The 25,011-nt window shown below is 33.9% G+C and overlaps 1 protein-coding gene across 1 annotated transcript in view; it reads left to right on the top strand.

Annotated features, from left to right (window-relative positions):
- LOC129949350 (serine/threonine-protein kinase Warts) overlaps nucleotides 1–25,011 on the top strand; it is a 97,882-nt gene that overhangs the window by 30,558 nt on the left and 42,313 nt on the right. The window contains exon 2 of the mRNA XM_056060784.1: nucleotides 10,565–11,158. Within this exon, the coding sequence (XP_055916759.1) occupies nucleotides 11,045–11,158 (114 nt within the window). The 5' untranslated portion in view covers nucleotides 10,565–11,044. The remainder of the gene's footprint in view (nucleotides 1–10,564; nucleotides 11,159–25,011) is intronic.

Here is a 25,011-nt window from a genome sequence, read left to right as displayed (position 1 = left end):
GTCCTGTGATCCAGCTAAAAAAAGTTTTGCGATTCCACCAATAACAAAATTGAGTGCTTGTTTGCATTTCTTCGCTGAAGGATGATACCAAAAGAGGGTGGGAAAAGACTTCTATGTTGGACTGGCCCAACCTAGTTTTAGCAAAGTGCCAGAATGGATAAAAGTATGCCAAACGGCTGCAAAAAAAAGAAGAGTTGCACTGGTCTTCTACTCAAAACATAACATTTCTGGCATTGTAGGTTGCGTTGATGGAACGCACGTTCGGATCATTGCCCCATCTGTAAACAAACATTTATATTATAACAGAAAGGGAACATACAGCCTAAATGTTATGCTAGTTTCTGATGATCAACTAAGAATTCAATACGTCGATGCTTCCCATCCAGGCGCGTGTCATGATTCTTTCATTTGGAATATAAGCGCGTTAAGGGCCCATTTTGAGCAGGAGTATTTAAATGGCATGTGAAATTTTTGGCTTCTTGGAATTGGCGTTGCTTCTGCCTGGACGGGTTCGATTTTCAAAGATAGGAGGTATTCTTCAGCAAGCAATTCCGTTGGGGATGGAGAGGAAATGGTCACTTTTTTTGCTGGCTCTAAATTTTCTTTATTGGATTTCCTTATCGCGTTGAGCCTCCACCAAATTTAAAAGCATTTCAAGCTGACCCTTGTTTGTTGTTTTTGACAATATTTGAAATGTTATCAATTATTATTGCAAAAAAAAGAAAAACTTACATTTTATTTTGTAACTCTCCAGCTCAATTATCGGGAACAAACTCGCGCCAAATGAATTCGTATTTTCCCTTTTTTCGACATTTAGAATAGCTACTTTTTTCCCGGAGTATTTTTTCCCATTTTCAAACTTGTTTAGAATAAGGGAAATTGAAAAGGGAACAAAATCCCCAGGAATTTTTTATTTAGAATGAGAGAGTAGGGAAAAGGGAAATATTTCCCCGGGAATTGCCATTTAGAATTGGGCTGATTAAAACACTTTTAATTTATGCAGCTTAAAGATCAATGTCAAAAGAATGTAATTGATTAAAGGACAAAACAAATAAAGGATGTACTGTAAAAAAAAACTTGCATATGTTTTGCACAGATGCATATGTGTCTTCTAAGTTCTTTCATGATGCTTTGCTCTCCTAACGGGCATATTGTCGATTTCTTTGTCCTAAATTAAAGAGACGCAATGAGTAACTTCATTTTTTAATACAAATGTGAAAAATAACTGTTATATACAGTGGATCAGAAATTATAAGTAACAAACAAAAAAAAAATTGAAAATTTTTTGCACAATAGTGTAAGTGACTTCATTTGCAATCAACTTCATTCTTTGAACGTAAATTTTGACTAAGGCAACTAGTTAGTTTTTTAAGTGTCATAAATTTTTAAATTTAGAACTTTACTTCGCAAGCCTCTACTTTGAGTTCATAGTACAAAAAGTACCAACAAAATTATTAAGTGCGTTTTTTTGGTAGTCCAGTGAGAAATTGCCAACAAAACGATCCGCAGTTGGCAGAGTTTTGTATCTAAAAATTGGTACAACTGAAAGAAGATATGTCAGAATAATAATTAAAAAAAAAACACACACACAAATAGAAGAAAGTTTTGTAAAAATCAAAAGTTTAACTTCAGGAAAAAAACTAACTAAAACTAATAAGATGGACAAATTTTCAAGAAGAAATGGTAAGAAAACACCTGGAAATTGAGATTCTATAAAAAAAGTCAATTTAACAATTGCTTCAAGGAGGGAGTTTGTTCGTAGACTATTACATTGACATGTAGTGTTGAAGTGAGCTTGAAGATCGCCTCAATTCTTTATATACCTGAATTGAGTTGAAATAAGCTTGCATTGATTCGATTCCCGTCGGAGATCGGAGTCGAGTCAATATTTTGAGAAGAAAAACCTGTGTGGAGGAGTTGGTATGACAGATAATGCATTATGGTCTGTTTATTTGCATGTTTGTGTACAAAAAATATAGTTTTGTTTTAATCGAATTACAAAAAAAAAACGGACAAGATCAGGTAGCATATTCTTATATGGTGCTGAACTAATCAGTTCTTCATTGTTTAAGACGAATCAAACTATTTTACTTGCACTTCACACATCGAAAACATCGAAACACTATTTGCAAAAAGATTTATTTATTCTAAACTGTGATAAACCTATCTTTTCTATTGTTTTCGCTTGCAAAGTAAGCCCAGTTAGTCCATTTTTATTAACAAAACTAAATAATATACAGTAACAGATTGATTTTCCCCGATGGAAAACACATACATAACTCCAATGCACAACAACACAACGAAAACAGCCATCGAGATACATATAAATGCAATGTCAATCGTTGTATTGTAAAAAAATATTAGTTATTTCTTTTCCAAATTGACAAGGAACCCTTTTATGTAAAGAAAACATTTAATGAAGTTGTGCAGAAAATAAATAAATCATAGAGTAATAAAGTTCAGCTTCCAGTTAAGTGAAAAAACTTGATTAACTGTCATTTTCAAACCATTAGACAGGTTCAGGCACCATAAAACACATTATTTACTTTCAACTACACTCTTTGAAGTTAAATTTTCAACAAAGCAAGTAGTTAGTTTTTCAAATGTCATACATTTAAATCTAAGAACTTTACTTATCTCTAGCTTCAGCAAGCGAAAAGTCCATTACGACTTGTATTTTGTATTGTAAACAAATATTTCTTATTCCTTTTCCTATATTCAACAAGGAACCTCCTTAAAGGGTAATAAAAATAAAATATAATTAGCTGTCATTTTGACATAAGTGGACTTTTGCTTGATAGTAAGTTCGATTTCTCTTGGCTAACTTTCCAGTTAACTTTCCAATAAAGTTGCTTAATTGAAAAGCAATTTTTTTAAAGCTGTCAATTATAATTATAATGTATCAGTCGAAAAATATTGCGAATCCTTGTTATAACAGTAGATGAAATAGACCTAAGCCTAAATTCGGGATTGAAGCCAGATTTGACATAATTGTTTAAAACGCTTAATTTAAGTATTCATTAAGTTCTGTACACATTTTCAAAATTATTTACTTTCAAATAAATTTAACGGTTTGGGATAATTTACATCGTGTCAGTAATGTCAAAGAAAAGTAAGAAACTTCTATAGGAGCGTATTAGTCGTATAAATGTAGAATAAGATATTCTAAAAACTACTTATTTACCACGCCTTAGTAAGCAAAACTAACTCAATTAACGTCTTACTATATTTTAATATTAATTTAATAGTTCATTACCATTGGACTTGGGCGCCGCGTTCGTCGGGAATCTGACAGCTGACAACAATGGTGTGTATTTTGTATTGGTTGTGCGGGCGGAATTCTAAAAGATAAAAAAAAACAACAATAAACGTGAAAATCGCACAAAGTGCATGTCGTCTGTCATTTAAATAATTTAAATGGAAATTACACAATTAATTTGAGATCACGAGGGATGTGTGGATTTTTGTTTTCTTCTTATTTTCTTGTTATTTATGTGTCTGTTTGTTTGTTTGTGTTTATGTATATTTACACGTGCATATATGTACATACAATAAAGTATGATCACAGTTCACATGTGGAATGTTTTAATTTTATTTTTTCAATGTCAAGAAGAGGGTTTTTGATTGCATATTTGTTTTAATTGTTCAATTTTAAAGCGATTTTAATTGATAGGTAGCGTAATATTCATATGTTTGATGTTCATAGTGCAGTTTGATTGTTGTTGTATATGAAAAAAGGTGAATTCTTCGAATCAATTACCTTTGTTTATTATAATAAACATGATCGTAATTATAAAAATGTTTTACATGTTATTATTTGCCGAGTTGTCACAAAAACACGATTGATATTTTTTTCTGAAATGAAAGGTCATTATATACCAATAAATTATAATAAACATAGGGGGCAAAACTACCAACCTTCATTTTATAATAATAATTATTTAACTAAATAAAATGTCAAAATGTATTTTATTTTGTAAGTCAAGCATTTGGATTTACATTGGGCTGGTTCGACATAAGGAACTTGAAGTTAAGGCAAGATTCTAGTATCTGCTAAAAATTCTACTTATGTCAAAATGTGAGCTTGTCATGTTTTTTTGTTTATTTAACTGGTAGCTGAACTTCATAACACTGTGATTCATGATTTAGTGCAACATTATTTTTAAGTTTTGTGTAAAAGAGTTCTTTGTTATTTTACAAAAGAACTAAGGATTTTTCTCTATAATACAAAATAAAACTTGTGTTGGACTTGTTATTGATGTAAGGAGTTGCATGTACACGGTTAAAAATTCTGGCGTTAATTTTAATATTTTAAGGGTTGTATATATGACAACGCTGAAAAGATATTAGAATTAAATATGTTTCATATATTAAAATTGAAAAATTAATAAATGGTTTATTGAAATTAAATAATTTTTTTTATTACATACTATGTCCATAGTATTAAATTTTAACATATATTAAGATTAACTTCGAAGCCAAAAGTATTGAAAACAAATCTTTTTTATTAAAATTGTGTCTATGATTCTTATAAACTTGTATTAGAAGTAAATACATTTTGTATTAAAATCTAATATTTTCTCCTGAAATTCAATATTTATTTTATTTGTTATAAATCCAAAAATATTAGAATATAATACAAACTATTGCATTTTAATTTTAATATATATTTGATTTGAATATAAAAATAGTTTAAATCAACACCGAATGTATTAAATTTTAATGCAGATTTTGATTAATTTATAATATTGGACGGATATAATATAATTTAAATTGTATTACATTTCAACACAAAATAAGATTTGTTTTGAATTTAAAAAAATTAAATTTTAATACAAATGATGTTTAATAAGAACCAAAAATTAAATTAGTTTTAAATATTGAAAGATTATTATATAATGTTAATTGTATTGGATTTTAATACAAAAATAAATTCGTTTTTAGTATAAAAAGTTATTAAATGTAATACAAAAGCATTACATAACATAACATTTATTAATTTTTGAGTAGAATGAGAAGACACTTTTTTAATATTAGTTTTAACAATGCAAATTCAAAGTGTTTTAATGAAAGCAAAATTACTTACTGAGCTTTTATCATAGGTATTCGTAACCCATTCACCTGCTTTAAAATAAAACTTTTATGAATAAAAAACCATGTTGTTATATTTTGAGATTAGAAGAAACATTTTATATTTTATGAAGACTTAAACTATTTTAAAAACATTTTTAAAATTATAGAAAAAAAAAATACATAAAGGCATTAATAAAAATAAGGTTGCAATATGAACATTTTGTTATTTATTTCGTAACACTCGAATGGTTTCTTAAAAACAATATCATCATACTTTAAGCAAATTTTATCGTTTGTCTTAATGAAAGTGAACATATTAACTAGATTTTCAAAACTTTGTTTTTTATATTTTAAGCATAAGAAGTAAGCATTGTTTTCAATTTTGAAAATTTTTTCAATTTTTATATACATTTGTGGTTCAAGATAAAGAAAACAATTAATTTTAAAGTGAAACCCGTTGATGTACTTACACAGCCTCCAATTTTGCTATCTTCAATTCTGTAGCACGGAAAGATTGCAATGATTGCTTTTGCACAAGCAAGTTTCGCCTCTTTGGAAGGATAATTTCCACACATTGACCGTAAGTATTCGGTTCTAAATGTGACTAACGTCCTTCGAGAAGAATCCTTGAGGCTGTTGCTACGGGAGTATTCTTCTGATATAAATGCCGATTGGCTCGCTCTTATATAGGATTCCAAGCCCTTTGAATTAAGGATGTGAAGAACACTCATATTTTTTATCAAAAAAAGTAACTTACTTCCTTGTATATAACAACACTGCTGCCTCTGCGTCCTGCTTTCTCAAGTCTCCGACAGAATCAACCACCTTTTGGATAACGGGACAAATCTTTACACAAAAGCAGGCACAATTCGAATACTGCCTCACTATTTCACTTAGAATGTTAAGTGGAATCTCGTCGTCGTCCCGATCTCTCAAAACAAAGTCCGCTTCAATATCCTCGCCTTCCTTTAAATATTTTGAAATTAAAGATAAGAAGGCTAGTATTAAAATGAGCATTTTAATAAAAGAAATACTCAAATTTAATACAGAATTATTATAGAAAAAATTTAATAAATTGAAAATATTGAAAACTAATTTTTTGAGTATTGTATACAGCTGTAATACTGAGGCGGTATTAAAAAACACCCCCAGATTTTTAACCGTGTACATACATAATAATGTTGGTACTTTCTTTCAGTAAAAGATAGCCAGGTATAGTTCCTTGTTCAAAATGAATGAAATCTAAAAAATTAACTAGCTGCTTCGGTTTTATTTTGCGTAAGGACCTGTATGGTGTCCTATTCTCCTATTCTCCATCCTATTCTCATCGGATGGTTTTCAATAATTGGCGTTGAGTCTGAGTGAACAGAGTAGAGTAGAGTTCTGAGCAGATTATGTTCAGAGCTCTCTGATTTAATTATGGAGCACTAAACTGTCATGATTTGAACTGTCAAATGTCAGACTGTCAAAACGTAAATATTTGTTAATCTTACTTACTTTACTTAAGGTGGCGCTACAGTCCGGGGCGGACCTGGGCTTCAACCAACAAGCGTCTCCAGCCAGCTCGGTCCGTAGCTAGCTGTCTCCAGTTTCGCACGCCAAGTTGGTTGAGGTCCTCTCCCACCTGGGTGCGCCACCTGAGTCGCGGTCTTCCTCTACTGCGCCGTCCCTCGGGATTGGATTCGAAGACCTTCCGGGCTGGAGCGTTGATGTCCATTCGCTCTACATGACCTAGCTATCTAAGCCGTTGGACTTTAATTCCGCTAACTATGTCAGTGTCGCTGCATGGCCCGTACAGTTCGTCGTTATATCTTCTCCTCAATTCTCCATCTATGCATACGGGACCAAAAATCACCAGAAGCATCCAAAGACGCTCTCATCTTTCTTTGACAGGGTCCAGGCCTCACCGCCATAAATGAGAATCGGTATAATGAGTGTCTTATAGATGGTGATTTTAGATGCTCGAGAGAGGACTTTACTTGTCAACTGCCTTCAAAGTCCAAAGAAGCAGCGATTTGCAAGAGTTATTCTTCCTTTGATTTCACCTCTAGTGTCGTTGTCTGTGTAAATAGCGGTGAATAGGTACACTAAACCCATCTTCTTCGCTTCCCTCGCAATGCTTAAAAATGCTCCACTTTTATCACGCTTTGATCTTCCAATTATGTCAATATCGTCTGCGTATCCGAGTAATTGGATGGACCTTTGGAAGATTTTGCCTCTAGTGTTGACGGTTGAGTTTTGCACAATTCTTTCCAGAACGATGTTGAAGAAGTCGCATGACAGTGCATCGCTTTGTCTAAAACCTTTTTTGACATCAAATGCATCGATAAAATCTTTTCCGACCTTGATAGAGCAACGTGCATTCTCCATCGTCATTCTGCACAAACGGATAAGTTTGACAGGGATGCCAAAACTAGACATTGCTCTGTAGAGCTCTTCCCTATTGATGCTGTCATACGCGGCTTTAAATTCGATAAACAGATGGTGGGTATCGATTTGAAGCTCCTGGGTTTTTTCCAAGATCTGCCGTAGTGTGAATATTTGGTCGATAGTGGACTTTCCTGGTCTGAAGCCACACTGATAAGGATCTTTCAGGTTGTTGACGAACGGCTTCAGACGTTCACATAATACGGCAGAGAGGATCTTATACGCAATGTTAAGAAGACTGATGCCTCTGTAGTTGGCGCAGTTTAGAGGGTCTCCTCTCTTATGTATCGGGCACACTATGCTGAGATTCCACCCATCGGGCATGCTTTCTTCCGACCATATTTTGCAAATGAGTTGGTGTCTGCTCCCTACCATCATCACCTGCTGCATTGAATAGTTCGGCAGCGATGCCGTCAGCCCCAGGAGCTTTGTTTGACTTAAGTTTAGATATAGCTATCTTCAATTCGTCAAGGTCGGGTAGGCGGAATTGTTGATCTGCGTCGCAAAGGTTGATTGGTTCAATCTCCCTTACAGCGGAGTTCGGTTCGTCATCGCCGTTATATAATTTGGAGAAGTGGTCCTTCGATATTCTCAACATCGACTGCGGTTCAAATATGATGTTCTCCTGATCGTGTTTACAGGCTTCGGTTCGTGGCTGGTACCCTTGGGAGGTTTTTTTTTACCTTTTGGTAAAATTTACGAAGCTCATGCTCTCTTTTTTTCTATCAAAGAAGCCGTTGTTCCTCACACCTCTTCTGCTCGTAGAGCTCGCGAGCAGCTCTGGTCCTCATGTGCAGCGCCGTTTTGTATGCCTGTTGTTTCTATCGGAAAAGGACATGGCAGTCTCTGGCGATTGTAGCCGTCCAACGTGGAATCTTCTCACAGTATTTCCTTGTTTTGGCTTGGATCGGGATATCTGTAGCCGTACCTTGGCTACAACGAGGTAGTGGTCCGAGTCAATGTTGGCCTCTCGGAATGTTCGGATATCCTGTATACTGGAGAAATGTCGTGCGTCGATCTCAATGTGGTCAATCTGGTTTACGGTTGATTCAGTAGGAGATTTCCATGTCCCCTTGTGGATATTGAGATGTGTGAACTGCGTACTTGCTACCAGAACGTCTCGTCCCGCAGCGAAATCGACCAGCCGGAATCCGTTGTCGGAGGTAGTGTCGTGCAGGCTGTATCTACCGATTATGCCACCAAAGATGTCTTCTCTTCCTAGCTTGGCATTAAAATCTCCTAAGACAATTTTAATGTCATAGCCAGGGCACTGCTCATATGTCTTGTCTAAGAGCTCGAAGAATATGTCTTTGGTGTCTTCATCTTTCTCCTCTGTTGGGGCATGCGCGCATATAAGGCTTATGTTGTCGAATTTAGCCTTGATTCGGATTGTCGTGATGCGCTCGCTCACCCTGTTGAAACTCAAGAGTCTAGTTCCAACAACAAATCCACACCCAAATAGACGCTGTCTTTGTTCTCGGTAGCAGTCGCCGTAGTAGATATCGCAGTCTTTTAGTTTGCGTTTACCCGGTCCATCCCATCGCACTTCTTGGATGGCGGTAATATCTGCCTTGCAGCGGTTAGGGCTTCTGCTAATTGTTCGGCTGCACGTGGTTTGTTAAGGGACCTAACATTCCATGTACATATCCGAAGTTCGTTGTCCTTATTTCGTTTGCGTGGGTTGTCAACAGTGAATCCGTCCGTATCCGAGGCTTGTTGTTGCTTCGAAACTATGATGTTTTTACGTGGCCAGGAAGTCACCCCGACGGCACAACCCCCAACCTGGAGGGCCAGATCCTTAGTATAACTCCAAGGAAGCTGAGCCGGATGAACCGCTCCTTATAGGCCTGGGCTCCGAATATTTTGAAGAAGCCCTATAAGGTGTTCACTAAGTAGTTCGGCCTTACTGGAACTGTAGACGCCACCGTTGATTCTATCTTGAGAATTCGTCCGCTGCCGCCTGGATAAGGAGAGGTGCCTTAGTGGAAACACCTCCCCCCCCCCTCTCTCGTTTGCTGCCCCCAACAACTTTCCACTGGGGTTGGAACCCAATCTCCAGTTGAGGTACTAGGCACCCGATGTTCACCGCGGGGAGGTGAGAGTAGTAGTTGATAGACAGAGGTGGGTTTTGAGAAAAACCTGTGGACGCCTGTGTCCTCTTGAATGCACATGTCTACCATTTGAACAACTTTCCAGTCTACTTTCCAATAAAGTGGCCTTAATCTTTTGGCAGCTGGCCAATCAGATTCTAGAAACTGGCCTTGTTTTCAAGTCCCTTATGTCGTCTGAACGTGCTTGTAAAAAAGCATTGCCCATTGTAAGACAAAATAGACAATGCGATATTTCCGAAAATTTAGATATAAATTAAGTTTTTCGGACAATTTTATAAATAATAAAAATATTTCTTCATATTTCTAAATTTTATTTTTTTGACATTTCAATTAGCAGTTCCGCATCGGTCAAAATTCAAATGATGGTTGACAGCATATTTCACGAATGAGAATGCGAACGCTTACCTATGTGGTTAAAAGCACAATAAAGGCGACCAGACCATGTTCGGACTTCATCTTAAAATTTGATCTTCCACCACTCTGCACCTTCTGAACTATTTCTTTGTTTAAATCACACGTTACATTTCATTGATAAAAAATATTATTCACTCAATCCAATCGCCGTTTCCAATGATTTTTTTACGATGTTCATTAAAACCCGACTTACATTGTTTGTCATTGATTTATAAAAATATATAAATTTATTCACCGGATTAATGTTTGTTTCCTCTTTTCCATATTTGTCCCACACTCCAAAACCGAATTAAAAACTGCTCCAGTAAAAACAATGACATCGAAACAAATAAAACGCATCTCATCAGACGAGCGACGAGACTTTTTCGTTTTTGGTTTTCATTTTGTTTCCGACTTAAAACAAATCTCAATAAAATTAACATTCCAGTGGATAGTATTTTATAATTTATCTCTGTGACTCAGATCACTTTTGGTTTTGCTTTGTTTTTATTTTTGTTGATAAATGAATTTAATTTCAGTTTTTTTTTTTTCATTTTCAGATTAAACATTTGCGAGCATCGATCAGGACAGTTCTTAAGTGTCGGAAGCATAATTTCATCTGAATATCAATGAGATTCAAAAAATAAACATATTAATCTACTGCAACTGCTTTTATATTAAAAACGGTCGCGTGTATAATTTTTATTTCTAAAACATTAATCTAACAATAACAATAACAAAGTGCCTTTGAAAACAAAAACAACAAAATAAAAATAAAAACAAAAATGTGTGATACTATCTGCAAATTAATGGAATTTATATTTTAAACAAACAAAATTTGAAGAAGAAACAAAAATAAAAGTCTAATTTATTAAACATAGGATATAGGTTTGAAATAATAATAATAATATTTAATTATACTCATTTATGGATATTTATAGAAGAGAAAAATAGGTTAACTAACGCGTTAGTAGTTAAAATAAATTAATTAATAAACATTTTGTGAATATGTGATATGATTAGGAGGGAGTGTCACAAGAATGCATCCAGCGGGCGGAAGAACGGGTCGCCCCGAAAAGTACACAGAAGAGGCGCTGTTGAGTATTAAACAAGATTTGACTCGTTTTCAAGTACAAAAGGATAATGCAGCGCAGGTAAGTTTAAATAATAAATTTGTTTCTTATCTATGCTATATTTTTTTTTTTTAATTTTTGTATTTGTTATGGGTTTGTTCGTTTTCATGGAGTTTCTTAAGGGCTTTGCACTTGAGAGTGAACAACGAATGAACAAATGAATGAACAAACGTGATTTTACACATTTCAAAAATCAATTTCAAACAAAAACACATTAAAATTAAAACAAGACAATTCTGTAAAAACAATTTGGCAGTAACGAATTGCTGTGTGGTTGCCACGAACTGTCAAACTCTATTCGCGTTCCACATACCATCCACACTGCAACGAATAAATTGTTCGCGCTCAACTTAAGTTATTGTAATGATTCCGATTCGTCAAATTGAAAATTTTGACATTTTTCGACGTTTCAAGGTTCCTAGAGTCGAAATAAAACATTTTTAGAAAGATGTCTCTGCGTGTGTGTGTACGTACGTCCGTACGTTCGCGACGTTTTTTTTCGTTGTCCATAGCTCAAGAACCAGAAGAGATATCGATTTCAAATAAATTTTGTTATACAGATAAAAAGGCAGAAAGATGCAGAAAGGGCTCTCAAGAAAATTGCGTTGGCAGTTTTTTTTTTACCATAGCAGTTTAGAAAAAAGGTGAACATTTCGGTTAACCCTAAATATCTTATGAGCCAAAAACGCTAAGGACTTGAATTAAAATTTTAAATAATATATTGTAACGTGATACCAAACAAGTTTATTTTTTGAAAAAAAAAAAATCCAATAAACGGTTTTTTATAAACAAAAAAATAATTTGTCACCTCGAAAATTTTACGAATACTGAACGATTTTATCTCCAAAACAATTTTGTGCATAGAAAAATAAAATTTTTAACATCTGGTACAATTTTGAGAAAAATCGAATTGACATTTTACATTACTCAAAGTTGGTAAAAATTGAATTTCGACTCAAATATCTTTTCAAAAAATTGAGATATTGGCTTTTAAAAAATATTGTTGTCAACACTCAGTAAAATTTTGAGGAAAATTTTGTTTACAAAAAAATAAAAACCTAACAAAAAAAACAATACTAAAGCTTGGTAAAAATTTACTTACGACTCAAAAAGCTAAAAATCCAACAATCCGTTTTTTTATAAAAGAAAAATAAAATCTACAAGAAATATTATGTAGTACGCAAATTTGGTAAAAATTGATGTTCGTTTCTTGATATCTCTCAAATTAATTTCATTCATCCATTTTTTCAAAAATTTGAGAAATGGTAGGTACTAAAATCAGTAAAAATTTGTTTTCGACCAAAAATCTATTTAACAAAACTATTTTATATGAAAATATTGTTGGTAATTTAAAAATTTTTAAGAATAATTCAACTAACAACTTTTTTAACCCAAAACGAAAACCTACAAACTTTTAAGCAAGAAAAATCGACAGACGGGGATGGGAAGTTATCAGTGTGAAACGCATCCCAGCCTCTTTTTTTATAAAATAAACACCATTTGACTTTTAAACCGTGATAAGGTGTAATTTGTTTTTTTTTACCTCGACGCAAAATGTCGACAATTCGTAGGAAATTAGACAAAATTCAGCTCCGACCGTCCCGAACGGTTTCTTTTAAGATCTTAATCTTTTCATTTTTTGTGTTGAACCGAGCGAACGGTACGACGACTTTTTGTTGCAAGACTATTTCCTTTTCGATCTTATGTGTACTGAAAATTGTCAGTTCAAAGCCATATTCTATGTCCGTCGTTTCGACACAGGTGTCAAAGTGCATTATGGCTGAAACACAAACATGGTTCAGCTTCGTCTACGTTACGATGGGCCTGCTTCGAGGTTACTTTGAATGATATTTCTTATATGACATTTTTAAAATGACACTTCTGTCATTAGCAGCTGTTATTTTGTTGTTCTCAAAAGTTTGCTTCGATTCTTCGTGCGATAATAAAAAATGAATTTTAAATCCGAAAAAAATGTATCCCGAAAGTAGCTCACACAGCCTATGCTTAGTTCATGGAGGAAGAAGAAGCGCTGATTGAGAGACATCGCACAGTGGTGCGAGAGCGGAAAAAAGTGTTTTTTAAAAAGTCATATTTATCCTTTATCGCGAGCGTATGATTTAAAAATATTTGTTAACATACATATATATTTTATGTTTTGATTTACAAGCTCCAAAGTTAAAAAAAATAATTTTATTCAAATCGCGAACCGTATTTTTCGCAAATGTTGAGATGTTTTAAATAAAATTCTTTATCTTCTTAAATAATGTAATTGGTCTATTTTCGATTATCTAAACTAAATAAAATTATTGATTATTTATAAAAAATACCTTCTATAAGTAGTCTCAAGCTTTAGTACTATCAACTACACTATCACTATCACTATCACTATCACTATCACTATCACTATCACTATCACTATAACTATCACTATCACTATCACTATCACTATCACTATCACTATCACTATCACTATCACTATCACTATCACTATCACTATCACTATCACTATCACTATCACTATCACTATCACTATCACTATCACTATCACTATCACTATCACTATCACTATCACTATCACTATCACTATCACTATCACTATCACTATCACTATCACTATCACTATCACTATCACTATCACTATCACTATCACTATCACTATCACTATCACTATCACTATCACTATCACTATCACTATCACTATCACTATCACTATCACTATCACTATCACTATCACTATCACTATCACTATCACTATCACTATCACTATCACTATCACTATCACTATCACTATCACTATCACTATCATTATCATTATCATTATCATTATCATTATCACTATCACTAGAAATAGAAACTGTGCTGGCAAAATTAAAGAAACGTTTTATGTCTCATTTTTTAAGCCTATGGAAAACAGTTCATAAAAAAGAGTAATTTTTAAAAAAATACACTCATTAGCTCGAAGGAGTTTTCAAAGTTAAACTAACCCAAAGTGTATTGCCCGGCCCGAAACGTCAACTAATATGGGAAGACCACGAAAGAGTTTTGACGAATGCTGTGATCGAGTTAAAAGGTACTGTGCAACAACATCAGAGTGATTTTCCTGCCCACAATTTGATCCGGATAAGGCTCTTGCATTATTTTTACAAGCAGAATTGTCGAAACGCCAATATGAAGTATTAAGACATGCCCTTAAAGATTTGACTTAATAAAACTTTTATTTAACAATAACATTAAAACCCTCAAATTTTATAAAAATGTCAATACCTTTTTTTAATATTTTTTTCTTCACCAAATTTTGACTATGCATGTATATGACTAATCTTAACATGTGTGTACAATTTCATTAGAATTTGTTTAATAGTTCGGATTTTACAGACTTTTTTCCGCTCTCCCATACAAACATTAAAACCCTCAAATTTTGTAGCCCAAAATCGGAGCCGAAAAAAAAAACAACGAAAAAAGAAACATAAGACCATAAATAAAAGAAGAGTTAACATATTATCACATTTAACATATTAGGGTAACTGCTGCAAATCAGTCTAGAAAAGCGATATCTTATCAGAGTTAACGTCACGGGCATTTTAATCACACTGGTACATTGATTGATTAAATTTACTTATCATTTCATTCGAGAGTAAAAAATCTTTACAACAAATTTTTTTATCTGTAGCATCAATACGTAAGCGCATAATTGCATCTAGCGATGCTGTAGTCAATAGCTTTCTTGGTTTTGTTTTTACACAATTCATGAAAGAAAATCTTCTTTCTACTACAGCGTTGCTCACAGGTAAAGTTAACAATTGTATTACGAAATACGCCAAATCCCCGAAAACTAATTCACCCGAAATGTTTTTTACATTTAGAGCCAACTCTGTCCAAAATTCTTCCAATTGCGTTAAAAATTTAGAGGGAAAAAACGGACTCCAATCGAATAAAGGGAGCTTATTCCATTGTTCTTCCAAATTTTGAATATTCTGTACTGTTTTCTTGCTTTTTGGTATTATCTCCAAGGGTAGATCCTTAAAATTTGGCAGCTTTTCGTAAAGGCATACATTCGGACTAAAATAACGAATTTTCTTAAAAATTTTGTAGTTTTCGGGTATTCGTTTCTCTATTTCATGTAAAAACGTGTGTATAAATTGTTTGATTAAAGCTTTTACTTTAAGTATACTATCATTTGGGTATTTTGTTTCAATTTCAGTAAATTCAAAGCTCAGTTGTATTTCATCATCATTTTTCAAATCGGTTTCAGTTTTTATGTGATGAAGAATTTCAAAAATATTATTAACTGCAAGTGAGGATGACAATGCCGATGAATTATAAAACTGACTTTAAGAATAATTTTCGCCATTAAAATAACAAGAAGATTTATATCGTCTTAGGGGCAAAAGTCAAGATTTGTGCTTTGGAACAGTTTATTTAGATCTGATATTTAACTAAGCAAAGGCCAAAGAGGAACATAATTAAAATCATTTTTGTATAAATCGGATAAGAGCTTCGTAGTGTGGCATTTTTCAGACAAATTCGCAATTTCGAATTGAGATTTGAGCTCTAAATATTGGCTGCATATTTGGTTTACACATTCGTACCTTGTAAGCCAGTGAGTTTGGCAAAGTTTTGTAAGCTTCATCGGCTCAGCATCATTATTTATTAACTTATAAATTGTTTTATATTTATTTCGCCTAACTGAACTTCGAGAAAACCAGTTCACAGTCTCGCACATCAAGAATTCAATTTCGTCCGGCAAATTACGAGCAGCTTTTTCAAAACACAAGTGAAGACCATGACAGATACATTTGACAAGAATCATGTGTGGTACCAAGACCAATAAGATTTTCAAGTTTTAAGGAAGTTAGTTTTAGAAAGCCAATAAATTTTTATAGAGCTCTTCTCCTGAAAGCGAAAGAAAACAACAAATTAATACGCTAACATACAGAGGTACTTTTTTTTTTTTTAATTTACCGGTTGTTCCTACAACTTCAACTATTCCAAGAAAATATGTTTGAACACAGCTTTGCTTTATCGAAAAATATCGGATACAAAAACAGATGTATTTGTTGTCACTTATGTCAGTGGACTCAACTATAATTATAGAATAAAATTTCTCACCGACGCGACGTCTATTAATAATTCGTCTTTCAAACAAGGACTCATGACATGACGGATTAAAGCCGTACACTTCGTTCTATGAACTTTTATATTGGGGCAAAGATCACAGCTCGAACTTTTTTTATTTGAATCACGATGTGAAAGTAATTCCCCCAAATGATCGACGCTTTGGATTGCAGAATGGCAAGCAACATAGCATGCAATTTTTAACTCAAAAAACTTCGTTTTCGAATTGATTGTAGAAACAAATCCACATTGTTTCAATGTTCTTTTTCTTTGTGAATTTTGTTCTAAGTTACTTCGGTGGATTTTTGTTGTGGTGTGCTTCTCCAAGTCGCATTTTTGTGCACGTAAGTCTGATTCAGAAACTTTGCAATATGCTCAGCTATCCAATCTTGCCAAACGAAAAGAAAATTCAGAACGAAAATTAATAATTCATAAACTACATATTTGTAAGAAGGTTCAATATTTTGTAAATTTTTCTATACTTTCCCCATTTTCCCATTTTGAGGAAGTCGAATTTGGCACAATATTATAATTTTCAGATTTGTTTGCTTGCTGCTTTTTTTAATGAAAATTCTGAGAACAACAGAGAAACTGAATGAAATAAAAGTGAAGTTTGTTGTGGTTGATTTGAAGTGGCGGCAAAACCAATGAGTATGTTCAGTGAATAAAAAGTGTTGGCAAATTGTGGAATGCATTAAGGGTATGTTTAGAGGCAGAAAAGTGGTTTATATAAAAATCATTGATGTGTACGGAAAATAAAATCGTCAAAGATTAGATTTGGGCTATTCATACCCCAATTATGATTGGGCTGTCATACTGAAATTGCTTCGGCAATTTTGGAAAAAGATAGCCCAATTTCCGATAAATAGCCCAATTTGGCAAGCCTGAGTAGAGGAGATTTCTGAGCAGAGTATGTTCAGGGCTCACTGATTTAATTATGAAACAACTTGAGCACTAAACTATCATGATTTGAAAAACAGTCATAACGTTGGTCCCTTTGACGACTGAAATAAATTCGATTTTTAAAAAATGCTATATGCGATTAGTTTTTCTAAATTATTTTACATTCTGCACTAGAGCGACCAGCCTCTTCCGCCATTTTTAATTTTTTGACAATGATTTTTTTAATTTCCCGGCTTCCAAGTATCAAATTGTTTGTGTTCAGCATTTTACTCCGTTTACTATGTTACTTTATTCTGAGCTCAAAGAGCGCGCTCGGAACATATTTAGAACTAAAAAAGAATAACGAATTTAAAGCTTTGAACGATCAGAGCTCAAAAAGAAACACAATTATTTTTTGACAGTTCGAGCTCTGCTCTGAACTAAAAAAGAAAAACGCCGATTGTGATAGCATGGCTGACCTCGTAAACGTCAGGCAATTCCGAAGCTGAAGCGTGTTTATGTTTAAGCCATTAATGGCAATGAATGAATGTGTCAATGGTTTTTAAATCGCCAGTTAGTAGACTTTGGAAGCTTTTATCTTAAATTAGAATACTAATATGTGTTAAAAGTTCACTGATTCTTCTCAATAACATTTCATCAAACTTATTACTTATTATTAAAATTGGTCCCAATTAAAATGGGATCATAAATGCCCTAAAGCCCTTTGAGCTCTTTTTCTAAAAAAAGAGAAAAACTTTAACATACAAATGAACAAATGTCAAGGAAACAAAAATCAAACATATTTTTGCATTGCTAAGTCAAATCCTGATGATCATCCAACCAAATCTTTTTAATTTTCAGACATTTTTCGAACTCATAAATGAGCAATCATCGTCTAATGTACGCAAATAGATCTTTCATCTTTGCGCAAAACTGTGTGTTCCTTTTGGCACTGTCTGACTGCTGTACATAACCACATTTTTCTTATGATTCGTTTAATCTTTTATAATCTTTCATGGTAACGAAAAATCTTGATTACTGACCTCTTTTTTTTTCCTCAAAAAATCAAAAAAATATATAAAACAAACTTATTTACATACGTTTTTTTGAACACCCAAAGCCTCTTGATTTTCGTCCCCCTAGTGCGAATTTGCATCATCGTCCTCTCTCTCTTTCTCTCTCTCACGCTTCTCTAAATTTAGCAAATTTTTGAGTTTTCATGAGGATTTTTGGGGGAAATTTTGTGCGATTTATTTTTGACCTTTTTGTATTTCTTTTTTCGGAATTTCTTAATTTTTTTGGTTTTATTTTTAGACAGCCCACAGAGAGCAAAGAAATACAAAAAAAAAAAAACAATTCTTTCATTTCGCGTTTTGGTGTTTGCGTGGAAATTTATTGTTCTAGCAATTAAGTTTAAATTAATTGAGTGCCAAGCGAAATGCAATAATTGACCTTCTCTTATAAGTTTCTGCTGTTTTTCTTTTTTTTCTTTTTTGTTGGCTTGTTCTTTTTCGTGTTTGATTATTATGAGGTGCTAGACAAAATGTCCAGACCTTTGCTCTCTAGAGATGCTATAATTTGCCAGGAATGGTGCTCCTATAATAAGTAACTAAGGAAAAAGATTATGGGAAGTATTTGTGTAGAAATTATGGTAACGACTGACGCGACGCGACGATGAAAAAAGAAATCGATACTTTATTGCGATTTGCGAATGCATTTTCCTAACAGCTCGATGGAAAATTCCTCAATGTTACCAATGTCAGGTTTTTTTCCAAACATAGTCCACAAATCGTAGGTAGGTGTTTTTATTTCTGACGGTAATAATTATAACTTTAATGTTGTTCAATAAAGCACCCGCGACGACGACTTAGACAATAGACACCCCTTAAATGGTTATGTGACCTCACGCTAAGCATTGTTAATTAATCAATAATAAAAACACTTTGTTTCGAAAAAACATTTATTACCCAATATCATATCCAATTCCAATTCAAAAAGTGATATAGAGGAGAGACTGGCGTGTAGTGCCCTTCAAATGGTCTTCTTCATATTTTTTTTCTTGTTTTTGGCCCACGATAATAGTGAAACCTCTTTAAGTTGACAAACTGTTCGCGTGTCATTTAAGTAGCCATAAAATATGCAGTAGCTAGCATTCATCTTCAAATATAAATGAAGTCTCGTTTACAATTTTGATTTTCTATTTTCTATTTGAATTTTAATGTTTGCGCCCACTTATACGCCGCATATCCATCCAGGGTTGCCATGTTCTGAACTAGCTCGATAGGACAGTTTCGAAATATTTTTAGCCCAGAACAAGTGTCGAAAAAGTAGCCCAATTTTTGTAAACGGAAATTTCGTAGCGTCAATTAGAATTGATTTTTAAAATTTTACACTATTTTTAATTTAATAAAATTGACAGTTTTAAAGAGGATGTGTTCAAAAAATATCAGGAATAATTTTTATTCAATTTGTTTTTATATTTTATATTTTATATTTTATAAATTGAAGCCGTTTGTAGATTATGGTTTATTTAATTTTACATCTTCGCGTGCAACAGATGGCGCTATGTATGTAGACACTAACTTTTTGCTAAATAACAAACAAATATTACAGTATATGTCTATTTTGGTGTAAACCTTGTTTTGTTGGAAAATCTATCCATAGTATAGTAGAATTTTAACGAATAACAAAACAATATCCATAGTAATCTAGAATAACATAGAATAACACCGATAAAAGTTAAAGTAGAATTTTACTATTAATGGGTTTTTGATATTTATATGAGTCTCGAATGGATCTTATGTGATTTCGTTTTCAAATGTTGTTACGATTGATAGCGCTTTTGTATCTCGAAGGCTGTGTTCGTTGAGTAGTTGCGCATTTGGAATCATGTGTGTTTTCCATTGTGGGAAAAAAATCAATCTATTACTGTTGATATTATTTTGTTTTGTTAATAAAAATGGTCTAACTGAACAATACAAAAGAAAAGATATTTATGTTTTGCTATGTTTCCACCAAGAAGAACACCGGCTTATTAGATGGTAAAAAAGAGAGCAAGAGGAGAAGCGCTATCGAGGAGATGTCACAACAGGAATGAGGTTCGTAAATTTTACCAAAAGGTTAAAAACACCTCCCAAGGGTACTAGCCACGAACCGAAGTCTGTAAACACGATCAGAGGAACATCAAAGTAGAACCGCAGTCGATGTTGAGAATATGGAAAGACCACTTCTCCAAATTATATAACGGCGATGACGAACCGAATTCCGCTGTAAGGGAGATAGAACCAATTAACCTAGGCGATGCAGATCAACAATTCCGCCTACCCGACCTCAACGAAATGAAGATAGCTATATCTAAACTTAAGTCAAACAAAGCTGCTGGAGCTGACGGCATCGCTGCCGAACTATTCAAAGCGGTAAGTGATGACTTGGTAGGAAGCATGCACCAACTCATCTAAAAAATATGGTCAGAAAAGAGTATGCCCTATGAGTGGAATCTCAGCTTAATTTGCCCGATACATCGGTCTCCTTAACATTGCCTATAAGATCCTCTGTGCCGTATAATGTGAACGCCTGAAGCCGTTCGTCAACAACCTGATCGGTCCTTATCAGTGGGGCTTCAGAACAGGAAAGTCCACTATCGACCAAATATACACACTACGGCAGATCTTCATCGATCGATCTTCACCATCTCTTTATCGATTTTAAAGCCGCGTATGACAGCATCTATAGGGAAGAGCTCTACAGAGCAATGTCTAGTTTTGGCATCCCTGTCACGGAGAATGCACGCTGCTCTATCAAGGTCGGAAAAGATCTCACCGATGCATCTGATGTCAAAAAAAGTTTTAGACAAGGGAATGGACTGTCATGCGACTTCTTCAATATCGTTCTGGAAAGAATTGTGCAAAACTCAACAATAAATACTAGAGGCACATTCTTCCAAAAGTCCATCCAATTACTCGGATACGCAGATGATATTGACATAATTTTTTTCAGCATTGTGACGGAAGCGATGAAGATGGGATTATTGTTCAATGAGGGCAAGACCAAGTATATGCTGTCATCAAAAAAATACATTGAACAACGACGTCTTGGACAAAACGTCACCATGGACAGCTATAACTTTGAGGTATTTAAGGACTTTGTCTACCTAGGCACCGCTATTAACACAGACAAAGACACCAGCGCGGAAATCAAACGAAGAATAACTCTTGCAAATCGCTGCTTCTTTGGACTTAGAAGGCAATAATTGAGAAGTAAAGTCCTCTCTCGAGCATCTTAAATCACCATCTATAAGACACTCATCATCCCGGTTCTCATTTAAGGTGCTGAGGCCTGGACCCTGTTAAAGAAAGATGAGAGCGTCTTAGGATGCATCGAGAGGAAAATTCTTCGGGTGATTTTTGGTCCCGTATGCAGCGACACTAACCTAGTTAGTAGAATTAATGTCCAAGGACTGAGATGGCTAGGTCATGTAGAGCGAATGGACAGCCCGGAAGGTCTTCGAATCCAATCCCGAGGAAGACCGCGAATCAAGTGGCGCACCCAGGTGGGAGAGGACCTCAACCAACTTGGCGTGCGAAACTGGAGACAGCTCGCTAGGGACCGAGCTGACTGGAGACGCATGTTGGTTGAGGCCCAAGTCCGCCCGGACTGTAGCGCCATCTTAAGTTAGTAAGTAAGTATGTTTCCAACAAAGGTTTATCTTAGTTTAGATTAAATAAATCTTCTAGGTGTATCAAAACAAAGCTTTATTTTTATTTAGTTTTACAATTAATTATAAAACTCAAATATCTATTTTATGTCAAGAAACGTTGAAATCCCGATTCAGAAGTAAGATTATTATTATTAATATGGAAAAATAATTTATTAATATACAGAATTTTGTTGGAATATACAAATTTGAGAGCATGATTTTTTTTTTTAATTTAACAGCTGAACTCTTTATGTTGCTCCTTCAAAAACGCGTTGGCTTAGGCGAGATCACATAGCTTTTTTTGACAACAACACGATCCAAAACGCAGCGTTTTTCTTTTAAACATGCTGTCCAAAGCGTTTTTAATTCTGTCGCGTTTTTGTTTTTCGTTAGTTTGGTTGCAGATGAAGCATGAAATGTTAAAAAGTGCAGTAATTAGTAAAAGTTGTGAGAACTAACTGAAAAATTAAAAACGCCAAATAAGTCCATCCATCCCTGACAACAGTACTCGCACACAGGAATGGTTGAGAGTTGTCAGCCACTAGGTCCTAGTTCTCAAACGCATTAAATTACCGGGCCAATAAACTACTTATCATACCCTGCAAACATTCCTTCGAGATAGACAAGAAATATCAATTTAACCACATTTATATTCGAGTTTCGAGCAAAACGTCAAAATTCTATCCGCAGTTGGATTCTGCTTCTACTTTTATGTGCAGTGAAGAGTTTGTATTTGTAATATATGCGAAATCTTTCTTCACTACGGATATTTTTTTTTCAAAAAAAAAAAAAAAAACACACCTAGTAATAACACAGTCAACCTTTTAAGCTGTTTAAAAGCAGGTTACATCTGTGATATTCTTCTCGGAGTTATCGTGGTTTCCATTTTCGTGGCCGTCATGGAAATCACATTGGTTTTGTTAATATCACTTACTACTGTTGGGCTACACTACTTATAGCCCAAAGAGCGCAATTTAGGAAATTTTCAATAAATAGCTCAATCTGGCAAGCCTGGTATCAACCCATCCATACATCATATTATACACGAATAAGGTGCACGTCTAACATTGATTTTGTTGATATAACTTACTACTGTTGGGCTTCACTACTTATAGCCCAAAGTAGCTCAATTTTGGGAAATTTTCAATAAATAACTCAATCTAGCAAACCTATTATCATCCCATCCACAAACATCATATTTTATACCAAGAAGGTGCACGTCTAACATTGGTTTTGTTATCACTTACTTCTGTTGGGCTACTCTTTTTATAGTAAAAAGTAGCGCAATTTTAGGAAATTTTCAATAAATTGCACAATCTGGCAAGCCTGGTATCATCCCATCCACCACATCATATTTTACACGAATAAGGTGCACGCCTAACATTGGTTTTGTTGATATCATTCACTACTTTTGGACTACTCTACTTATAGCCCAAAGTAGCCCAATTTTAGGAAATTTTCAATAAATATCTCAATCTGGCAAGTCTGGTATCATCCCATCCACACATATCATATTTAACACGAATAATGTGCACGTCTAACATTGGTTTTGTTGATATCATTTACTTCTGTTGGGCTACTCTACTTATAGCCCAAAGTAGCGCATTTTTAGGAAATTTTCAATAAACAGCTCAATCTGGCAAGCCTGGTCTCATCCCATCCACACATCATATTATACACGAATAAGGTGCACGTCTAACATTGGTTTTGTTGATATCATTCACAACTTGTGGGCTACTCTACTTATAGCCCAAAGTAGCGCAATTTTAGGAATGGTCTCATCCCACCCACACAAATCATATTATACACGAATAAGGTGCACGTCTTATATTGATTTTGTTGATATGATTTTCTACTGTTGGGCTACTCTACTTATAGCCCTAAGTAGCTCAATTTTAGGAAATTTTCAATAAATAGCTCAATTTGGCAAGCCTGATATCATCCCATCCCATCCACACACATCATATTTTTTACCACGAAGGTGCACGTCTAACATTGGTTTTGTTGATATCATTTACTACTTTTGGGCTACACTACTTATAGCCCAAAGTAGCGCAATTTTAAGAAATTTTCAATAAATAGCTCAATCTGGCAAGCCTGGTCTTATCCCATCCACACATCATATTATACACGAATAAGGTGCATGTCATTACAATATTTTATTAATTTTTAACTCGAATACAACAAACTACCGGTTGGTTAGGTAGATGGCGTATTATAGAGGCAGAGTGAGCTTCTGAGATTGCGATTGCGAACGGCCAAAATCACAAAGCAAAAACATTAAAGCATAATTCCGTGAAGACGTAGGAACAATAGAAATAGGACGGCTTTAAGTTGCATGAATGGTCTTTTTTTTCTATTACATTGCAATAGAGTGTGGTTTTGAATGAATGATTAATATTAATTCATAGTGACACCTATGCAGTAAGTGTGCTAAAAACGCCTACATATTTTATGGCTTTTGTAATATATTTTTTTGTATGAATAATATTAACCAAAAATGAAAATAATTTTATAAGCAAGAAATGTGATGGAGGAACTTTGGAACTCGTTCAATATAAGAATAAAATATTCAATTCAATAATATGTACATAAATATGTTAATGCCTGGTATTTCATAAACAAATGACAGCTCATTGTGACAGATACATACGAGTAGTTGCAGTAAAGCTAAATAATCTATCATTGCCACAGGGTGGGCCAATCTTTTTATGATTTAAATTCATTTTTTTTTACTAATAAATTAATTTGAAATTTCATATACATATAGGATCGATAAGTGAAACAAGCATACCTGTCAATTATATTAAAGAGCTCTAATTGTGACACATTGTAAAAGTAGATTTTGTATAAGATTTCTACCGATAATTTTTATTTGGGGACCAGTTAAGTTAAAATCGGAAAATGTTAACAGCTTTTTGAAAAATGATTCCTGTCTAATTGTCTTGCTCAAGTTTTTGAGTTTTCACGAAAAGGAGTATCCAAACTTCTATTTTAAAATGTGCAAATTATTTTCATAAGTAAATGACGTTTTCCAACGTGAATGTGTACAATTTTTTTTAATGCAACTAGTTAGTTATTTGAAACAAAATAAGAGTAATAAGTTACATTGATAAATATGTTTCTTATTTTTTTTAAATTTTAAAAATCTGCTGATCTGATGACTTGGTAGGAAGCAAGT

Source organism: Eupeodes corollae, chromosome 1 (genome assembly GCF_945859685.1).
Source record: "Eupeodes corollae chromosome 1, idEupCoro1.1, whole genome shotgun sequence".
Lineage (NCBI taxonomy): Eukaryota > Metazoa > Arthropoda > Insecta > Diptera > Syrphidae > Eupeodes > Eupeodes corollae.
The sequence above is the reverse complement of the archived record's forward strand: the minus strand, read 5'-3'. Positions and strand labels throughout refer to the sequence as shown.